At 35.7% G+C, this 17665-nt stretch overlaps 1 protein-coding gene across 2 annotated transcripts in view; it reads right to left on the bottom strand.

Moving 5' to 3' along the window:
* ZBBX (zinc finger B-box domain containing) overlaps positions 1 to 17665 on the bottom strand; it is a 107237-nt gene that overhangs the window by 26568 nt on the left and 63004 nt on the right. For both annotated transcript variants that reach the window (XM_041731940.1, XM_041731941.1), the window contains exons 9-14: positions 16940 to 17060; positions 8625 to 8734; positions 8122 to 8222; positions 6711 to 6790; positions 4580 to 4719; positions 433 to 438 (exon numbers count right to left, since the gene is read on the bottom strand). In XM_041731940.1, coding sequence (XP_041587874.1) covers positions 433 to 438; positions 4580 to 4719; positions 6711 to 6790; positions 8122 to 8222; positions 8625 to 8734; positions 16940 to 17060 — 558 coding nt within the window. The remainder of the gene's footprint in view (positions 1 to 432; positions 439 to 4579; positions 4720 to 6710; positions 6791 to 8121; positions 8223 to 8624; positions 8735 to 16939; positions 17061 to 17665) is intronic.

The raw sequence follows: 17665 nt of genomic DNA, 5'->3' as shown, positions 1-17665 counted from the left end.
GTATAGCTCGGCAATTACACATAGCATTTAGAACCTCCATTCCCAACAACTATCACCTCTTAAATCACAGAAGTACTATGAGAAATATGGTAACTTGTACATCAGAGAAAACTTCATAAAAGCTGTTCAATTTAAGGAAACTTCCATTATAAGCTGTATTTTCCTCCTAAACTTGAATAGAAATTAGTTCTTTTTTTTTTTTTTTTTTTTTTTTTGGTGCAAAGAGATGCCATTTCCTATATATAAATGTCTACAACTAACCTCTGCAATATTTTTGGAAGTTTGCAAAATTCCACTATGGGGATCAATTGCTACTGAAGAGGTGACAAAGCAGCCTTTTAATAATCTTTAAAGTGTAATGCAGAAAGTATAGGCATGATCTAATTTAGTCTATTCAGGGGCACCTGGGTGGTTCAGTGGTTGAGTGTCTACCTTCGGCTCAGGTATGATCCCAGGGTCCTTGAATCGATTCCTACATCAGGCTCCCCACAGGGAGACTGCTTCTCCCTCTGCCTGTGTCTCTGCCTCTCTCTGTGTGTCTCTCATGAATAGATAGATAAAATCTTTAAAAAAAATAATTTAGTCTATGGGACATCATTGAAAGTCCCATTAAGTCATAAAAACCAGATGTCTTGGTTTAAGATTTAAAAATCAATTAATCTAATCTGTCACATCAACAGGCTAAAGAAGAAAAATCAGAAGATCATATCAGTAGATGCAAACCAGAAATAAAAGGGAACTTCCTCAACTTGATAAAGACAATCTATAAAAGCCTTACAGTTAATATCATACTTAATGATGATAAACCAGATGCTTTAACCCTAAAATCAGGAAAAAGTTAAGGATGTCCCCCCTTCAACTCCTTTCCAACAACATACTAGAAGTCCTAGCTAATGCAATAAAACAAGAAAAGGAAATAAGTATACAGATCAGGAAGGAAGAAATAAATCTAATTCTGTCCACAGCTGACATAATTGTTTATGTGCAAAATATGAAAGAACCAAAAAACCCCTGGAATTAATAAGTTATTATAGTAAGGCTGCACAATAGGAGGTCAAGATACACAGATTAATCACTTTCTTACATGCCAACATGAATAAGCAAAACTTGAAATTAATAACACAATGCCATCATCATGAAAAAAAAACAAAATACATAAGAATGAACCTAGCAAAATATGTATAAGGGCTATATGAGGAAAACTAGAAATCTCTGATGAAAGAAATCAAAGAACTAAATAAGAAGAGAAATAGTCCATATTCACAGATAGTTTTCCAACTTGATCATAGATTCGATGCAATCCCAATTAAAATTCCAGCAAGTTATTTAGTGGATATTGATAAACTGGTTCTAATTTTTATACAGAGAAGCAAAAGAGCCAGAAAAGCTAACACAATAAGGAAGGAGAATAATGTCACTACACAACTTTAAGAATTACTATACAATTACAGCAATCAAGACAATGTGGTATTGGTAAAAGTATAGTAAAACTGATCAATGCAACAGAACAGAGAATCCATAGTTAGTCCTACATAAATATAGTCAACTGATCTTTGCCAAAAAGCAAAGGCAAAATGATGGAGAAAAGATAGCTATGTCAACAAGTGGTGCTAAAACTGCAAATCCACATGCCCCAAAATTAATCTGGACACAGACCTTCCACCATTCACAAAAATCAACCCAAAAGAATGATAGATCTAAATGTAAAATGCAAAACTATAAAACTCTTAGAACATAAAAATCTATATGATCTTGGGTATGGTGATGACTTTTTAAGACACACACCAAGGGCAGAACCCATGATAGAAATAATTGGTAAGCTGAACTTCATTAAAATTAAAAATCTGTTCTGTGGGATCCCTGGGTGGCGCAGCAGTTTGGCGCCTGCCTTTGGCCCAGGGCACGATCCTGGAGACCCAGGATCAAATCCCACGTCGGGCTCCCGGTGCGTGGAGCCTGCTTCTCCCTCTGCCTGTGTTTCTGCCTCTCTCTCTCTCCCTGTGTGACTATCATAAATAAATAAATAAAAATTTAAAAAAAAATCTGTTCTGTAAAAGAATTGCTAAAAGAATGAGAAGATAAACCGTAGACTTAGGGAAAATAGTTCCAAAATGCATATCTGTTGAAGTACATTATCCAAAATATTAAAAATCTAAAATCTCAACAGTAAGAAAATGGAAAACTCAAGTAAAAAATGGGCCAATGACCTTCATATCTTCACCAAAGAAGATATGTATATGGCAATAAGCATATAAAATTATGTTCCATATCATATGCCATTAGGGAATTGCAAGTTAAAACAACAGTGGAATCCACTCCACAATTTTTGGAATGACGAAAATCCAAAACACTGACAATATCATATGCTGGCAAGTATGTGGAGAACAGGAAGTCTCATGCATCGCTGGTGGGAATGCAAAATGGTACAGCCACTTTAGAAGACAGTTTGGTGATTTCCTACAAAATTAAACATATTTTTACCATGTGATCTAACAATTACAATCCTTGGTATTTACCCAAATGGGTTGAAAAGTTATGTTCAAATATATGTGGATGTTTATAGCACCTTTATTCAGAATTGCCAAAACTCAGAATCAACCAAATTGTTCTTCAATAAGTAAATGTCTAAATAAATTATGATACGTCCAAACACTGAAATATGATTCAGTACAAAAAAAAAAAAAAGGAGCCATCAAGCCATGAAAAGACATGGAGGCACCTTTAAGTGCACATTACTAAGTAAAAAAAAAAAAAAGCCAGTATGAAAAGATTACATACTCTATCATTCCAGCTATGTGACATTCTGCAAAAGGCTAACCTATAAAGTAAAAAGATCAGTGGTTGCCAGGAGTTAGGAGAGAGGGAGGTAATTTAAAAGGCAGAGCACAGAGTATTTTTAGGGCACTATACAATTTTTTATGATTCTATAATGGTGGATACATGTCATTATAAATTTGTTCAAACCCACAGAATGGACAATACCAAGATTGAACCATAATGTGAACTATGGACCTTGGGTGACAACAGTGTGTAAATCTGTTTGTTGATTGTAACAAATATACTACCCTGGTTTGGGATGTTGATAATGAGAGAAGCTATGAGTTTGTGAAAGCAGAGTGTGTATGGGAACGATCTGTATTTCCCGCTCAGTTTTGCCGTGAACCCAGAACTGCTCTAAAAAGTAAAGTCTATTTACATAAATCAAGTATCTTTAAAGTAACACTCAATGGGTATTTATATTCAGCATGTTCCCAAAGGCAACTGGAATATCATGCTCCAGGTAGGTAAAAAATATATATATCTTTTTGGAGCCATGTAAAGTCCTAAAACCCATATGGATATAGTTCACAGTTGGTCATAATGATTTAGAGGCTTATTAGTTAAAGATGTCAAGACCAGCAGGATTACCACAAATCATGGTTCTCTGCCATCTACTACCCAATCAGAATGTAATCATCAGTTCCATCCACGTTGAAGCAAATGGTGGGTATTTGCCGTTTCTAATTGCTGAGTAATATGAATAATAGTGAAAGGGAATATAAAGGAAGGGAAAAGAAATGTTGGGAAATATCAGGAAGGGAGACAGAACATAAAGACTCCTAACTCGGGGAAACGAACTAGGGGTGGTGGAAGGGGAGGAGGGCGGGTGTTGGAGGGGAATGGGTGACGGGCACTGAGGTGGACACTTGACGGGATGAGCACTGGGTGTTTTTCTGTATGTTGGTAAATTAAACACCAATAAAAGTTAATTAAAAAAAAAAAAAAAGAATGTAATCATCAGTTTTATAACTAGTTATTTTAAAAAAAGCTCTCAGGTATCTCTCAATCCTTAATATAAGATACATTTATTCATTTTTCTGAAAATCCTACATAGGTTAAAAATAATATTTGAAAGGCAGATTAGAAACAATCAAGTTCCTATGTTTTAGCTTAGGAAAATGCCATCTAAGAAAGCAAGTGACGCGTTCAAGGTCACACAATGATTTAAGGCAGAGAGGGAAATGAAATTGGACTCCCAGACCAAGATAATTTATTGTGAGTGTCTTTAAATGGTGCTCTCCCCATCTGGAAATTGAAATCAGACATTTGCACACAGCATTCTAAACTATAAATTCTAAGGAATCTACTAGTAATAACTATGTAGATATATAAACACAATGATTTGTTTTGGTTTGGTTTTATCACTTACGTGAAACTTTACATCAAATCTGAATATTTTGAGAGAAGATTTAATGCAAGGGAGGGCAACAGGATGCCAATTAGATTTTCGTCATCCATGTAAGTGATGTAAAAAGTCCACCCGTGTTATCTTTTAAATGCTAGCTTGGTCCATAATAACTTTTAGAGACAATCAACAGTGGCTGCTTTTCTTCCGAATATAAACACTGTTGTCCATTGACTAAAAAGAGTATTTGCTAGAAAATTATATATTTTCAACCAAGTTTTTCTAAGTACTAAATTTTCTGGTTTTAGAATGAATGGCATAGTGATAAAGCTTCTACATATTGCAATACCTCCTGGTTTTATTAACTTGCCAACATTCATTGTTAATAATATTAATCCACAAGAAAAAACTTACCTTTTGAGTTATTTTTACCATAAGAAGAGCTGTTGTTCAGATGAAGATGTAAGAGGTCTGTTTTTCCCTCGGTGAAAACATGATGTTGATAGATGTCATTTTCATACAGAAAAGTATTCTGATAATCATGAAATGTGCAACTTTCGTGTTTAGGGACAAGCAAAAGAGAAAAGTTGAAAGAAATGATATAGAAAAGAAAGTTAAAAGTCCCATTTGTTTTATTAAAACAAATAGAGCAAAACCTTGAGGGAATAGAATTATTCACATTAATTAATTTATTTTTTAACCTTATTGTGGACACATTCTAAAACCACATGTAGTAGTATTACAGCTTTTAAAGAAACAGGCAACTGGTCCAAATCTGATTCAACTGAATGATGTCAATTGAAAGCTTCTTTTAAATAATATTCTGAAATGAGTTTGGTTCCTTATATTCCTTCCTCTAAAAATGGAGAGTTATCTTTCAAGCTCATTGAAATCTGATGAAATCAGTGTTTTATGTATTTGATTTATTCTGTCCTATTGTAAATGGCATTATTCTTTAAATTTGATGTTATATGCGTTGCTGGCATATAGAAATAAAATTGATTTTTGTATGTTGAAAAAAAGAAATCAGTGTTTTATTTTACTTAAATGTTTTTTTCATCAATGAACTATCATAATAAAAAAGCCATATGTGATATTTATTTTCAATTTTAATAATGATCACTTTATACTAGCATAGGTAAATTTTAAATAACATTTTCTGTGAATTGAATAACATATTTAATAATTCTCAATATTTATGTAAGCTTTAGATAGTACCACCAAAAAACTGGATTATGCTCCATGTCACTTATGATCCCTTTATGATTCTTCTCAGAAAAGAAGAAACTCTACGTCTCCTCCAAACTCAAGATGCAAAACCTTTGCCAAACCATGATCAGTAACTTTCTCTGCCTTCTGTAACACCCTAAATGGAGGTCAAAGCAGGATTTGTGATAAGATATATAAAAGAATCAAATTAGAGAGCAGAGATGTCATTCATTTCCTTAGTAATATGGTAGCCCATATAAATCTCTTATCTACTGACTGAAAGATTATCTCCTACCAAAAGCACATTTTCTGCTAAATATCTGTGTCCAAACATGGGGCTTTTCAGATCTAAGTGCTTCACTTAGGCCCACATTTTGGAACAAAATGCTGACAAGGCCTAAGTTGATCTGAACATATAGACAAAAACTGGTGTAGGGGCTACTTAATGGGAACTTCATTCAGCTGTTTACCTAATTTAATACTCTAGTCAAAACACATGAAACCCTAGCCAAAGTTTCAACAGCAAAGGAGACCTGGAGTCATTTTATCATTACGAACAGATACAGCTAGATATTATTTTTCACTTGGAAATGACAAAATTCTAAAAAAAAAAAAAAGTTACAAAGTGAACCATTATACTTCATTTATTTATCACATAGGAAAATCTACCTAGTAAAAATCTATAGTTCGGGAATTTTTTATGTCTAACTAACCAATATGTGTTTTTATTTAAGGATCATAGCAAACCGAAATAAGACAAATCCAAAGAGTATCTTTGGCGAAACGAAGAAACCTCATATGATATATGTCATCCTTGGTAAAGTCATTTCAAATAATAATGTTAAATTCAGAAGCATCTATTAAGTAATCCAGGTATTAGGTAAGAATATAAACATATCATTATAGCCACCTTTCTAATTATTGAATGTTGGCAAATATTAGCAATATTGCACACAAGTTTAAACATGACTTTGAAAAAAATAAAATAAACATGACTTTGTAAAATATATTCTAACATTGAAATCACATATTTTTTACATCGTGAATTTCTCATTTAAAGAGATAGTTGATTTGAGGGGATAGGTTTTTTAATAAGCATCAAAAAATGAATTAGATGGGGCAACCCAGGCGGCTCAGCGGTTTAGCGCCACCTTCAGCCCAGGGCATGATCCTGGAGACCCAGGATAGAGTCCCATGTCAGGCTCCCTGCATGGAGCCCGCTTCTCCATCTGCCTGTGTCTCTGCCTCTCTCTGTGTGTCTCTCATGAATAAATAAATAAAATCTTAAAAAAAAAGTGAAACTTAACTTTAAAAAAATGAATTAGAAAGATCTTACCTTTTTTGACTGTCTGCATCTGCTAACTCAACTTTGTAGGGCACTATGTCTCCTGGTTCTTCATATTCCTCTTCATAAGTCTTATTAAATGCATATAGTATAATATTAGTATGTTCAATAAGTAGACTCTACATTAACAAGCTAACTTGTATGTAATATTTAGAGAATATTTTTCCTATAAATAACGTCACGGGCTTTCTGACTACATGCCATAGAACATTAATTCTAGAAGAACTAAACAAATTCAGCAACTCTTTGTTGAGGCCGTTTGCTGTGTCAGCCATTTGATCAGTATTAAAACACACCTGGAGATAACAATAATAGCTGTTTTATTATGTAACTACTGCGTGCCAAATAGGCTAGTGACTGAAATGTTTTTACGGACAACATGTTATGGGCTTACTCTATGCATCAACAAAATGATGACAAGCACACACACACATATGTGAGCACATGTGCTTATTTGTTCAATATCTTAAACTTATCCAGAGGGGAATTAAAATGTTGCTAGGCACACATGCAGACAGAACAGGAGCTATTAACCTTGAGAAGAAAGTAGTATTTAAAGAGGTACTTCCATTCTAGTCTTTTTCTGTGACAACCACAGGAAGAAAACTATCAAGGACAAGTAGTACATTCAGCTACTCGATGATTAGAAAGTCAGAAATGTGCTGAGTGTGTCAAAATTTAACCCTTCAGCATAAGCTCTACTTCTGATTGGCTTGAACTTCAGTTGATTATACTTCGTGTCTCCTAGAGGTTTTCATTCAAGTTATTATTATACTAAAACCCTTATACCTTAGTACTATTTTTCCTTTAAACAGAAAATAGGGATGCCTGGGTGGCTTAGCAGTTGACCATCTGCCTTTGGCTCAGGATGTGATCCCGGGGTCCCAGGATCGATCAAGTCCCACAACAGGCTCCCTGCATGGAGCCTGCTTCTCCCTCTGCCTCTCTCTCTCTCTCTCTCTCTCTCTCTGTCTCTCATGAATAAATAAATAAAATCTTTAAAAAAACAGAAAATAATATTAGATGACATTCAAGAAACTACATGTATACAAATAAATAGATACCATATAAAGACCAATTTTTGTTTAAAAAGACTGATAACATAAAGAACTAAATAAAATAAGCTCTAAGCTACATTTCTATAAGTTAAAAGTAGTGCATTTCTCACAATACCAGCTTCCAAAAATGCCACAATAACAGTACAGTCCCCAGACTTACTGCCTACATTGAAAATAATATTGTTTTATTCTTTCAGCATATTTAAATTCAAATTCTTGTAAACTTTCTTCCCAACAGTATTGAATTATGAAAAAAAAACTCTTGTTGAAAATAATATGTAGTTATAGCTATATGTTATGAATTTCTTGTTTGTCAAGTAATAGAGTAGTCATTATGCACTTACATCATCGAGTTCGACTATTTTTAGAGATGGTTCGGGTCTCTCTACCTTTAATTCTTCTACTGGCAGAAAAAGTGCTGGGTGTTGTACTTTGGTCTCCTCAACTAGAAAATAAGATTAGGAAATAATATCATCAAGGAATATACTTCACCTGATAATTCCCTATCTTCAAATAACATAGTCAACAATAAAAGAATAACTTTCTCTTGTGCATCCATCCATGCTAATATGTAAATGCTATCAATTTTCCCAGCTCAGGTAAAATACACATTTTCTTAACACTTAATATTTAAATAAATAAGATTATTTAATTTAAGGCAAAGTACATGTATTGAATAGGAAGAGGAGCATGCCTGATTCTGATCTAGAGACAAAAGGTGCATAGTCCAGTTGAGGATAATATAGTAAGAAAATAAAACAAAACACAAAAGCAGATGCTGACTAAAGCTTAGCATGTAAAATTTGAAATAATAAATTAGAAGATATCTAATAAAGGGTGAACTAACCATCACTGTCTTCATCACTTTCATTCTGGGAACACTTTGCCTCACTAGCAGTTTTACACTGAGGTATGAATGTATCTGGTAGCATGTTTCGAAGCTGCTCCTGTGGAGTTCTACGAAACAAGAAAGAAGTAATTAAAAGACTGAAATACATTATCTGAAATTTTTCCAGACAAGATCTTGATTTATTACACAAACGAGTGAGTATACAAAATTAATGATGAAACCAAAGTTAATACTTCTAATTCACAAAAGTCTGATTGTATAACAGAACCTTAATCTACTAAAATAATTTTGTAAACCAAATTAACATCACACAAGATTTTTCAACTGCATGTCCTACTGTTTTTCATTTAGGATGAAAATCAAAGTTATGACAGAGGTCAGTGTTCTTGCAGAAGCCACATGTAGTCCATGAAACACACTACCTGCTTTAAAAAGCTAATTTATGGGGGCACCTGCGTGGCTCAGTCAGTTAAGCACTCAACTCTTGGTTTCAGTTCACGGTATGATATCAGGGTCCTAAGACTAAGTAAGCCCTGCATCAGCCTCTGTGCTTAGGAGGGAATCTGCTTGAGGATTCTCTCTCTCCCACTCCCTTTGCCCCTACCATTGTTTATAGTCTCTCTCTGAAATAAAGAAATCTCAAACAAAAAAAAAAGCACTGATTTATGAAAGTGCGTTGTATATCACAGCCAATATATCACAGTATTATGTTGATAGGTTCTAGGGGAACCTAAAGACATTCTTCTAAACCTCCATCAAGGCAACAGGATGATAAAATCTCTTCCCATCATATGAATGTAGTGTGTTCTGAATGTTGCATTTATTAACCAATTAATGAGGTCTAATATGGCCCATCTTTTACAGACAACAACAAAACACAGGAATTCTCAGAGGTCAAGATTATATATCTGGCTCTAGAGGATATTCCCAAATTACTGGGAAGGTGACACTTTTCTATCAAGTAAGTAGCTACAGGCCTTCCAGGCCATGCCAGCTCATAGAGTCCTCATGTAAAAGTCAGGGCCTTCTTAATGATAATAGTATATAGCATTGATACAAAGCTTAGAATGTACCAGAACCTATTCTAAGTAATTTGAGATGTTAAATATTACTAGGTATATTAAATAGGCACCAGTATTATCTTAATTTTAAAGATGAGAAAACAGAGACATAAATAGGTAACCCAATATGTTCAAAGTCATTCAGGTAGTAAATACAGAAGAGGAATTTGAACCCAAGGAGTCGACCTCCCCAGGTCAATGTTCTTAACCATTATTTACTCTATATGGCCTCTCCCAACTCACAAAAGCAATAAAAGTTGATAATCTGGCAATCTATAGCTATGTTCATTTTCTCGATATATATGATGTATATATCAGAACATTCCAAAATATTTATATATTATTCAGCTCTGTGTCTTAACAAATTTGATGAGTATGACATCTTACATCTATAATTTAATTAAGTGATGGAAAATATTAAAGAATAAAGGTCAAAACAAACTGGCACCTGGCCACCAGAAACCTCTTTCCAGTTTGACACAGATATACTATACCAAAAAAAAATCAATCATAGATGCACATGAATATACTATTATCCAGAACTCCTTCTTTCTGAAGTAAAAATTGATCTAATTTTATGAGCAAAGTCCTGAACCAAAGGTTTAGAGAGTCTAGACAATAGAGTATTGGAACTATTGATTGTATATTCTTTTTTTCTAAGATTTTATTTATTCATGCATGAGGGTCATAGAGAGAGACAGAGGTGCAGAGACACAGGCAGAGGGAGAAGCAGACTCCATGCAGGGGGCCCGACATGGGACTCCATATCGGGTTCCCAGAATCCCACCCTGGGCCCAGGCGGCACTAAACCACTGAGCCACCGGGGCTGCCCTTGATTGTATATTCTAAACTCCATATTTTGTAGATGAAAAAAAAAATGTAGACCAACATATTTTATGGGATTTTCCCATGAACAAACAACTGGTCAGTCAATGAACGAGGTCTATATTCTGGATATGGGGACCCTGGCACCAATGCTTGCTTGAAAGACCACGCCACATAAATAAAAGGTGAAATATCTTTTAGAATAAGATGACCTCACCATATTTTCCTCAAAATTTAAACAAATATTTATTGAACATTGACTCACTGACCAGTATCCACTACTGAGTTTCATATCTAAAAGACTGTTATGGGCATTACACTTTACATGAGATATGGACATCCTAGATAGAGTTGCATAGGAATAAACATAAGAGTATATGAATGAACTTAAAGCCCTGCCACATAAACCACATTGGGCCAGAACTATACACCTATTAAAATAACCACCATCAAACAAACAAACAAACAATCCTGAAAACACCAGGAACTGGCAAAGATGTAAAGGAATCAGAACTCATACATTGTGGGAAAGGATGCAAACTGCGCATTTGCTTTGCAGAAATCGTCTGATCGTTTCTCATAAAGATAAACATTCACTTACCACACGATCTAGCCACCCCAGCCCAGGCATTTACCCAGGGAATTAAAAACTTATATTCAAAGAAAAACCTATTTGCAAATGTTTCTAACAGATTTATTCATAATTGCCACAGAAACCCAGAAATCAGCAGGAAGTCTTCAACAGACTAATGGATAAACTGTACATGAGGATGATGAAATTCTCCTTCACAATTAAAAAAAAAAAAAAAAAGGATTTCAATTCACTGAAGAGCACAGATCTCCCAAGGAGATTCTTAAATGCATTTAGCTGAAGAAAGGACACAAAGGCTACATATCATGTGGTCTCATTTACATGACATCCGGAAAAAGGCAAATGTGTATGGATGGAAACAGATTGATGGTTACCATGTGTTGGGGGAAAAGGATCGACTACAAAGGGGAAGCAAAAGGGAATTTGGGGGCAATAAAACCGTGCTGTTTAGTACTATGGTGAACTATGCTTGACTCCAGGCATTTGTAAAAACCCACAGAACCGTACACATATTTGTGCTATTCAAATTTTTTTTTTAATATTTTTTTTAGGGCAAAATATTTGAATTTTTTTATTTATTTATTTATGATAGTCACAGAGAGAGAGAGAGAGAGAGGCAGAGACATAGGCAGAGGGAGAAGCAGGCTCCATGCACCTGGAGCCCGACGTGGGATTCGATCCCGGGTCTCCAGGATCGCGCCCTGGGCCAAAGGCAGGCACCAAACCGCTGCGCCACCCAGGGATCCCTGCTATTCAAATTTTTAAAAGTACTGGGGATATGGACATAACCCAGTGAATGGCAAAAACGATTCTAAAGGAGGTAGGAAGGAAATGAGGGTCGTGGCCTCAGCAACTTTGGAGAAAAATATCTTCACTGGATACGGTGAGCTAAAGGTAAAAAGCACTACACACAAGCAAGGTACTGTAGTTGGTAAATTTTTTTCTCATAGTAATATCAGTTTGCAATTCTAAAACTACTATATATATGTGCATATATATGTATACACACAAACACTCTGGAGATGATAAATGAATAAATATATCATAGATAATGAAAGTCAAGATTCTCACTGAGGGTGAAAGAAACTACAAATAAGCAAAGGGAGAACGTGATGCTGGTTTGTACTCAGAGGTATGGGCATCTTAACAGATGCTCAAGTAGACAGATACAGAAATAAATTTGGTTGCATGTGTGTAGTGGTAAGTACATACATATATTTCCTAGATGTTCTCTGAGAAGACCTAGGCTCTGTGGTACCTGTGTAACCATGATCTTACCTGTAATCCAGAGCTTTCTGAACTCCATTTTCCCAAAAAAAAGGAATTAAGATTAGTTGGAAAATTATATCTGGGCTAGGGCACAGAAATGCATCTTGGGTGTCAGAAAAATGAAGAGATGTTTCAAGCAAATGAACCAGCAAACAAAAAAGGAGGAGACTACATTGAAAGCAGAGTGGAGTCAACCTGAATCAGCTCTCAGTGGTCAAGCCAGGAACCATTTGAGTCATAAGTAACAATAGTATGGAATATTAATCCAAAAAATAAAATACATATCCATGAGTCCCCACAAATAAACAACTGAATAAATAAATGAAAGGGGGGAGGGATAGTCTCTCCCTGAAGGATTCTTATTAATAAGTATAGAAGAAATAAAGGAAACAGAAAATCCCAGTTTTTCTGCTGCTGACAAAATCCACTGATATAGTAAAATTAGTAGGGGAACGTTTAAGGAAAAACAGGATTTTATATCACCTCAAGGTATCTCCCCTAAAACCTTTATTAATTACTATGATATGAATGTGCCTGCCGCCTCACAAAAGTCATATGTTGAGATCCTAACACCCAATGTGATGGCATTAAGAGATGGGGTCTTGCGGATCCCTGGGTGGCTCAGCGGTTTAACGCCTGCCTGTGGCCCAGGGCATGATCCTGGAGTCCCTGGATCGAATCCCACATCGGGCTCCCTGCATGGAGCCTGCTTCTCCTTCTGCCTGTGTCTCTGCCTCTCTCTCTCTCTCTCTCTCTCTCTCTCTCATGAATATATTTTTTTAAATCCTTAAAAAAAGAGAGAGAGATGGGTTCTTTGGGAGATGATGAGGTCATGAAGGTATAGCCCCATGTGGGACTGATGCCCTTACAGAAGAGGTCCAGAAGACCCACGTAAGGACACAGCAAAAAGATGGCCTCCTATGAACCGGAAAGCAGGCTATTGCTAGACTCTGAGTCTGCCAGTATCTTGATCTTGGCCTTCCAACCTCCAGAACTCTGAGAAATAACCATTTGTTGTTTGCAAGTTACTCAGTTTATGTTATTCTGTTACATCCCAAATGGACAAAGACAGAAATTGGTACCAGCAGTGGGGTGCTGGTAAAAATGTGGATGCAGCCTCAGAACTCACTGATGAGTACAGGTTAAAAGAGGTTTAAAGTTAGTACTAGTAAATATATATATATTGCTATGAAAGGACCTTTAAAGACAATTCTGGTAAGAGGAGAACCGAGGAAAAGCCTCAGTCTTCTTACAGAACACCTAAGCAATCCTGAGCAGAGTATCCACAGAAATATGATTGGTAAACACCATTCTGCTGAAGCATCAAATGAAATAAAGAACACATTATTGGATACTGGAGGAAAAGCAATTTTCATTAAGTGGCAGTGGACTTGGCTGAATTGTGCCCGCGTCCTGGTGTTTTACGTAAGTTAGACCTTATGAGCAATGTAAGGTAGAACTTAAGAGTGATATAAGGTAGAACTTACGAGCAATGAAATTAGTTCTGTGGCTAAGACAATTTCTAAGCAAAGTATGGGAAGAGAGGCTTGGTTTCTCTTGACTGCTCACAATAAAATGCAAGAAGGGAGAAATGACTTAAAGATGGAATTATTAATCAAAAGATAAGCAAAACCTTGTGTGAAATTCTCAGAACGTTCATATTGAAAGAAATGAGAGGGACTATTCAGGAGAGAACAGGAAGTATATGGCCAAAGGGTCATCTGATCCAGAGATAAGTCAGAGCCATCTAAATAGAAGTCATGACTTTTATCAGAGACAATGGAAAAATGATCTCCAAAGGCAGTTCCAAAGTCATCAGGGCTATCTCTCCCATCATGGGCACAGAAAGCTCCAGGCAGAGAAAATTATTGGGGCAATGCCTGATGAAACTATGAGAGCAAGGGTGCCCCTGTAACCCCAAGCTAAAAAAGCCCCATAATTCCATTGACAGTGTGTGACCCCACACAGAGCTATCATAGAAATGGGACCCCCTCCAAAGCCATGGGAGCAGAGCTACCCAGAATCTTGGGGGCCCAGCCGCTGCCCAGTATAGCTGTGGGGACACTTGCCTTAGTGTGTCTGGAAGGTGAGACTTCCATCTCAGTGGGCCTTGGAGTGCAGAGCATCAATGAAGAGGATAATTCTCAAGACTTTACAGTTTAGTAGAATTTGGCCCTGTTGCGTTTCAGACTTGCTTAGAACCTGCTACTCCTTTCTTCTTTTCTATTTCCCTCTTTGGAAGGGAAATATCTATCCCACGCCTGTCCCACCATTATATTTTAGAAGCACATAACATATTTAAATCATCACAGAGAGTAATTTGCCTCAGAATGAATCACACACTGAATATTACCCATACCTGACTTAGATGAGAGTTAGATGAGACTTTGGACTTCAGCCTTGAGTTGATGCTAGAACAAGTGAAACTTTAGGGGCTATTAGGACAGAATAAACATATTTTACATGTGAGAGATTCATGAACCTTGCAGGGGCCAGGGCAGAAAGCTCTGTTTGGAATAGCTCATAATTTGCCATCCTAACCCCAAAGTGATAGTATTAGCAGGTGGGCCTTTGTGAGATAAGCTCATGAGGATAGAGCCCTCATGAATGGGATTAGTCCCTTATGAAAGGGTTGTGAGAGAGATGCTCTGCCCTTTCTGCCACGTGAGGATACAGTGAGAAGATGGCCATCTGTGAACCAAGAAGCTGGTTCTCTCCAAACACTGAATCTGCTGGCACCTTTATCGTGGACTTCCCATCCTTAGAAACTGAGAAATGAATGTCTGTGTTCATAAGCTACCTGGTCTACGGTACTCTGTGTAACAGCCCAAGACATTATTTACAAAGGGAAAAGATGAGTGTACAGTGGAGAAGCTTGGCGAACACCACATTACCACCAGGTTAACACCTTGATGATAAGATACACTGACAATATGACCCTGTGAGAAGGGTACATCCTCTCTGTGTTGTCCTTCTTCAAAATGCACAACCTCAACTTAATTATGAGAAAAAACAAACAAACAAACAAACAAGCAAACGTCAGCTAGATCCACATTGAATATATCCTATAAAACACCTGGCAAGTACTCTTTAAAAATGTCAAGGTCTTGAAAGAAAAGGAAAGACTGAGGAATTATAATGGGGAAGGAGATTTGATTTTAAAAAATAAATACATAAATAAAAAGCAATTTGGAATCCTGGATTGGATCCTGAAGTGGAATAAGGATGACAGTAGAGAAACTGAAATCTCTGTAGTTCAATTAATAATATTGTACCAATTTTAATCTCTTGGTTTTGATACATGCACTATGGTTATGTAAGATATTGCCATTGTGGAAAGCTGAATGAATATGTGGGAAATCTTAATATTCTTTTACACCTCCTCGGTATTCAATATATATATATATATATATATATATATATATATATATATATATATATATATAGAAATCTGCCACATGAGAAACAGTTAAAGGGGCATAGGAGTAGATAGTAACCTGTCAAACAGAAGTTTCAAAGAAGATATGAGGGCTGACTTAAAAAATCTGAAGGAATGCCACGGAGAGGAAGAATTCAATTTGCTCTGTATTGGCTTAATTGGTAAGGGTTGAGACCACGTTTAGAAACCAGTCAGAAACAAATTACAGCTCAGTAGGAGATATTACAGCAGTCAGAATGTTCCAGAGATGGAATGGGCCATCTCAGAAGATAGTTTTATACAACTGAAGGTGAAGCAAGGGCTTGCTGATCACTCCTCAGATGCATTCTAGACAGATCCTCCAACACATCGCTCCTCAAAATGCAGTTCAGAGACTAGAATTACCCACATCAATATCAGCTGGTAGCTGTTAGAAATTCAGAAATGCAGAGTGTCAGGCCCCACCCAGATCTACTGAAAAAGAATCTATATTTTGCCAGTCTGCAGGTGATTCATAGGCATAATAAAGTGCAAGCAGTAATGCTATAGGGCAAAGTGAGCCTTTAAAGGTATCTCTCAATATGGATCTTATTTAATCATAAAATTGTGAATGACTCTGACATGTACTCAGTCGTAATTCTGGCCCAATATTTAATGGTTTAGCTTTTAAACAATTCATAAAATAATGCATCTAGTGAGATAGCCTTTGAATAAAATAATTGAATACTATTAATAAAACTATAATATTAAAGGTCTAATTAACTTAAGTAGATTCTGAGAAATAGAGTCTCAAAAGTTTATGCTAATGTAAAAAATGAGATTAATACCTTTACAAAGTAATCTTTCATTTGTTGCATTATTTTTGCTATCATTCTTAAGTTCTATACCATATTTGTGCCTTTTTCCCCACATACACATTTGCATTTCTCCTAGCAAACTCTAAATTAATGGTGCATCACACATATAAATAAAATTTAAATTCTTATTAGAACAGTAGAAGCTTCACAGGGATTTAATATTGCTTTAAAATTATTTATGCAAATACGAAGCACACATATAAAATTGCTACAAAAAAGCATGTCACACAAGCCAGGAACATAAATAGCTTTTATATTTCTTATTAATAATGCAAAGCTTCAGAAAATACCTTCTGTGTTTTTTAAGCCATAATTTTTCCATATAGGATAGACTGTCTTCCTTAAATTCAATATTGAGTGGTTCTCTCCAAATTTTCAGATTAGTTTGTACTTCACATTCTTCCAATGAGTCTATAAAAATAAACATCATGTGCAAAATTAATGTAAACTAATCTATAAATTACAGCTTTCAAGATACAGAACTCACCATTTTTGAAGCAAATATGCTTGATATTTATCCATGCAATCAATAGTTCTAGGCTTAATTAATGCAAAAGTGTTAAATGTTAGTGATTTATAAAGTGACTTTATAGACAGTTTTCTTCAATAACCTCTCAAAATGAAAGAATCTTATGATTCATAAGGTTTTTAAAAGCAACCAATTCTTTCCATGATAAAGATAAATACAAACAGATTCATTATATATTCTATAAATGCACATATGCATAAAGGTATGTATCATAGCCACTGACAATAATATTTACACATTATGGGAAACAGAGAATAAATAACTCAGAATGGCACCTGGAGGAGACAACTGTCCTCACGAATTTATATCTACATGGCAATTTGCTTCCAGATGCTTAAGATGCTTCTGAAGCACTACTAAATAAAAACCACTATTCAGAGATATTTAAAACTGATGGAGCTTTCTGGGAAAGAAAGCAGTGTAAATCCACGATCACCAGTCTCTCCACTTTCCTGGATGCTATCCCCTCTCTCCTAACTGACCACCA

The sequence above is a fragment of the Vulpes lagopus genome, chromosome 17 (genome assembly GCF_018345385.1).
Source record: "Vulpes lagopus strain Blue_001 chromosome 17, ASM1834538v1, whole genome shotgun sequence".
Taxonomy (NCBI): Eukaryota; Metazoa; Chordata; class Mammalia; order Carnivora; family Canidae; genus Vulpes; species Vulpes lagopus.
The sequence above is the reverse complement of the archived record's forward strand: the minus strand, read 5'-3'. Positions and strand labels throughout refer to the sequence as shown.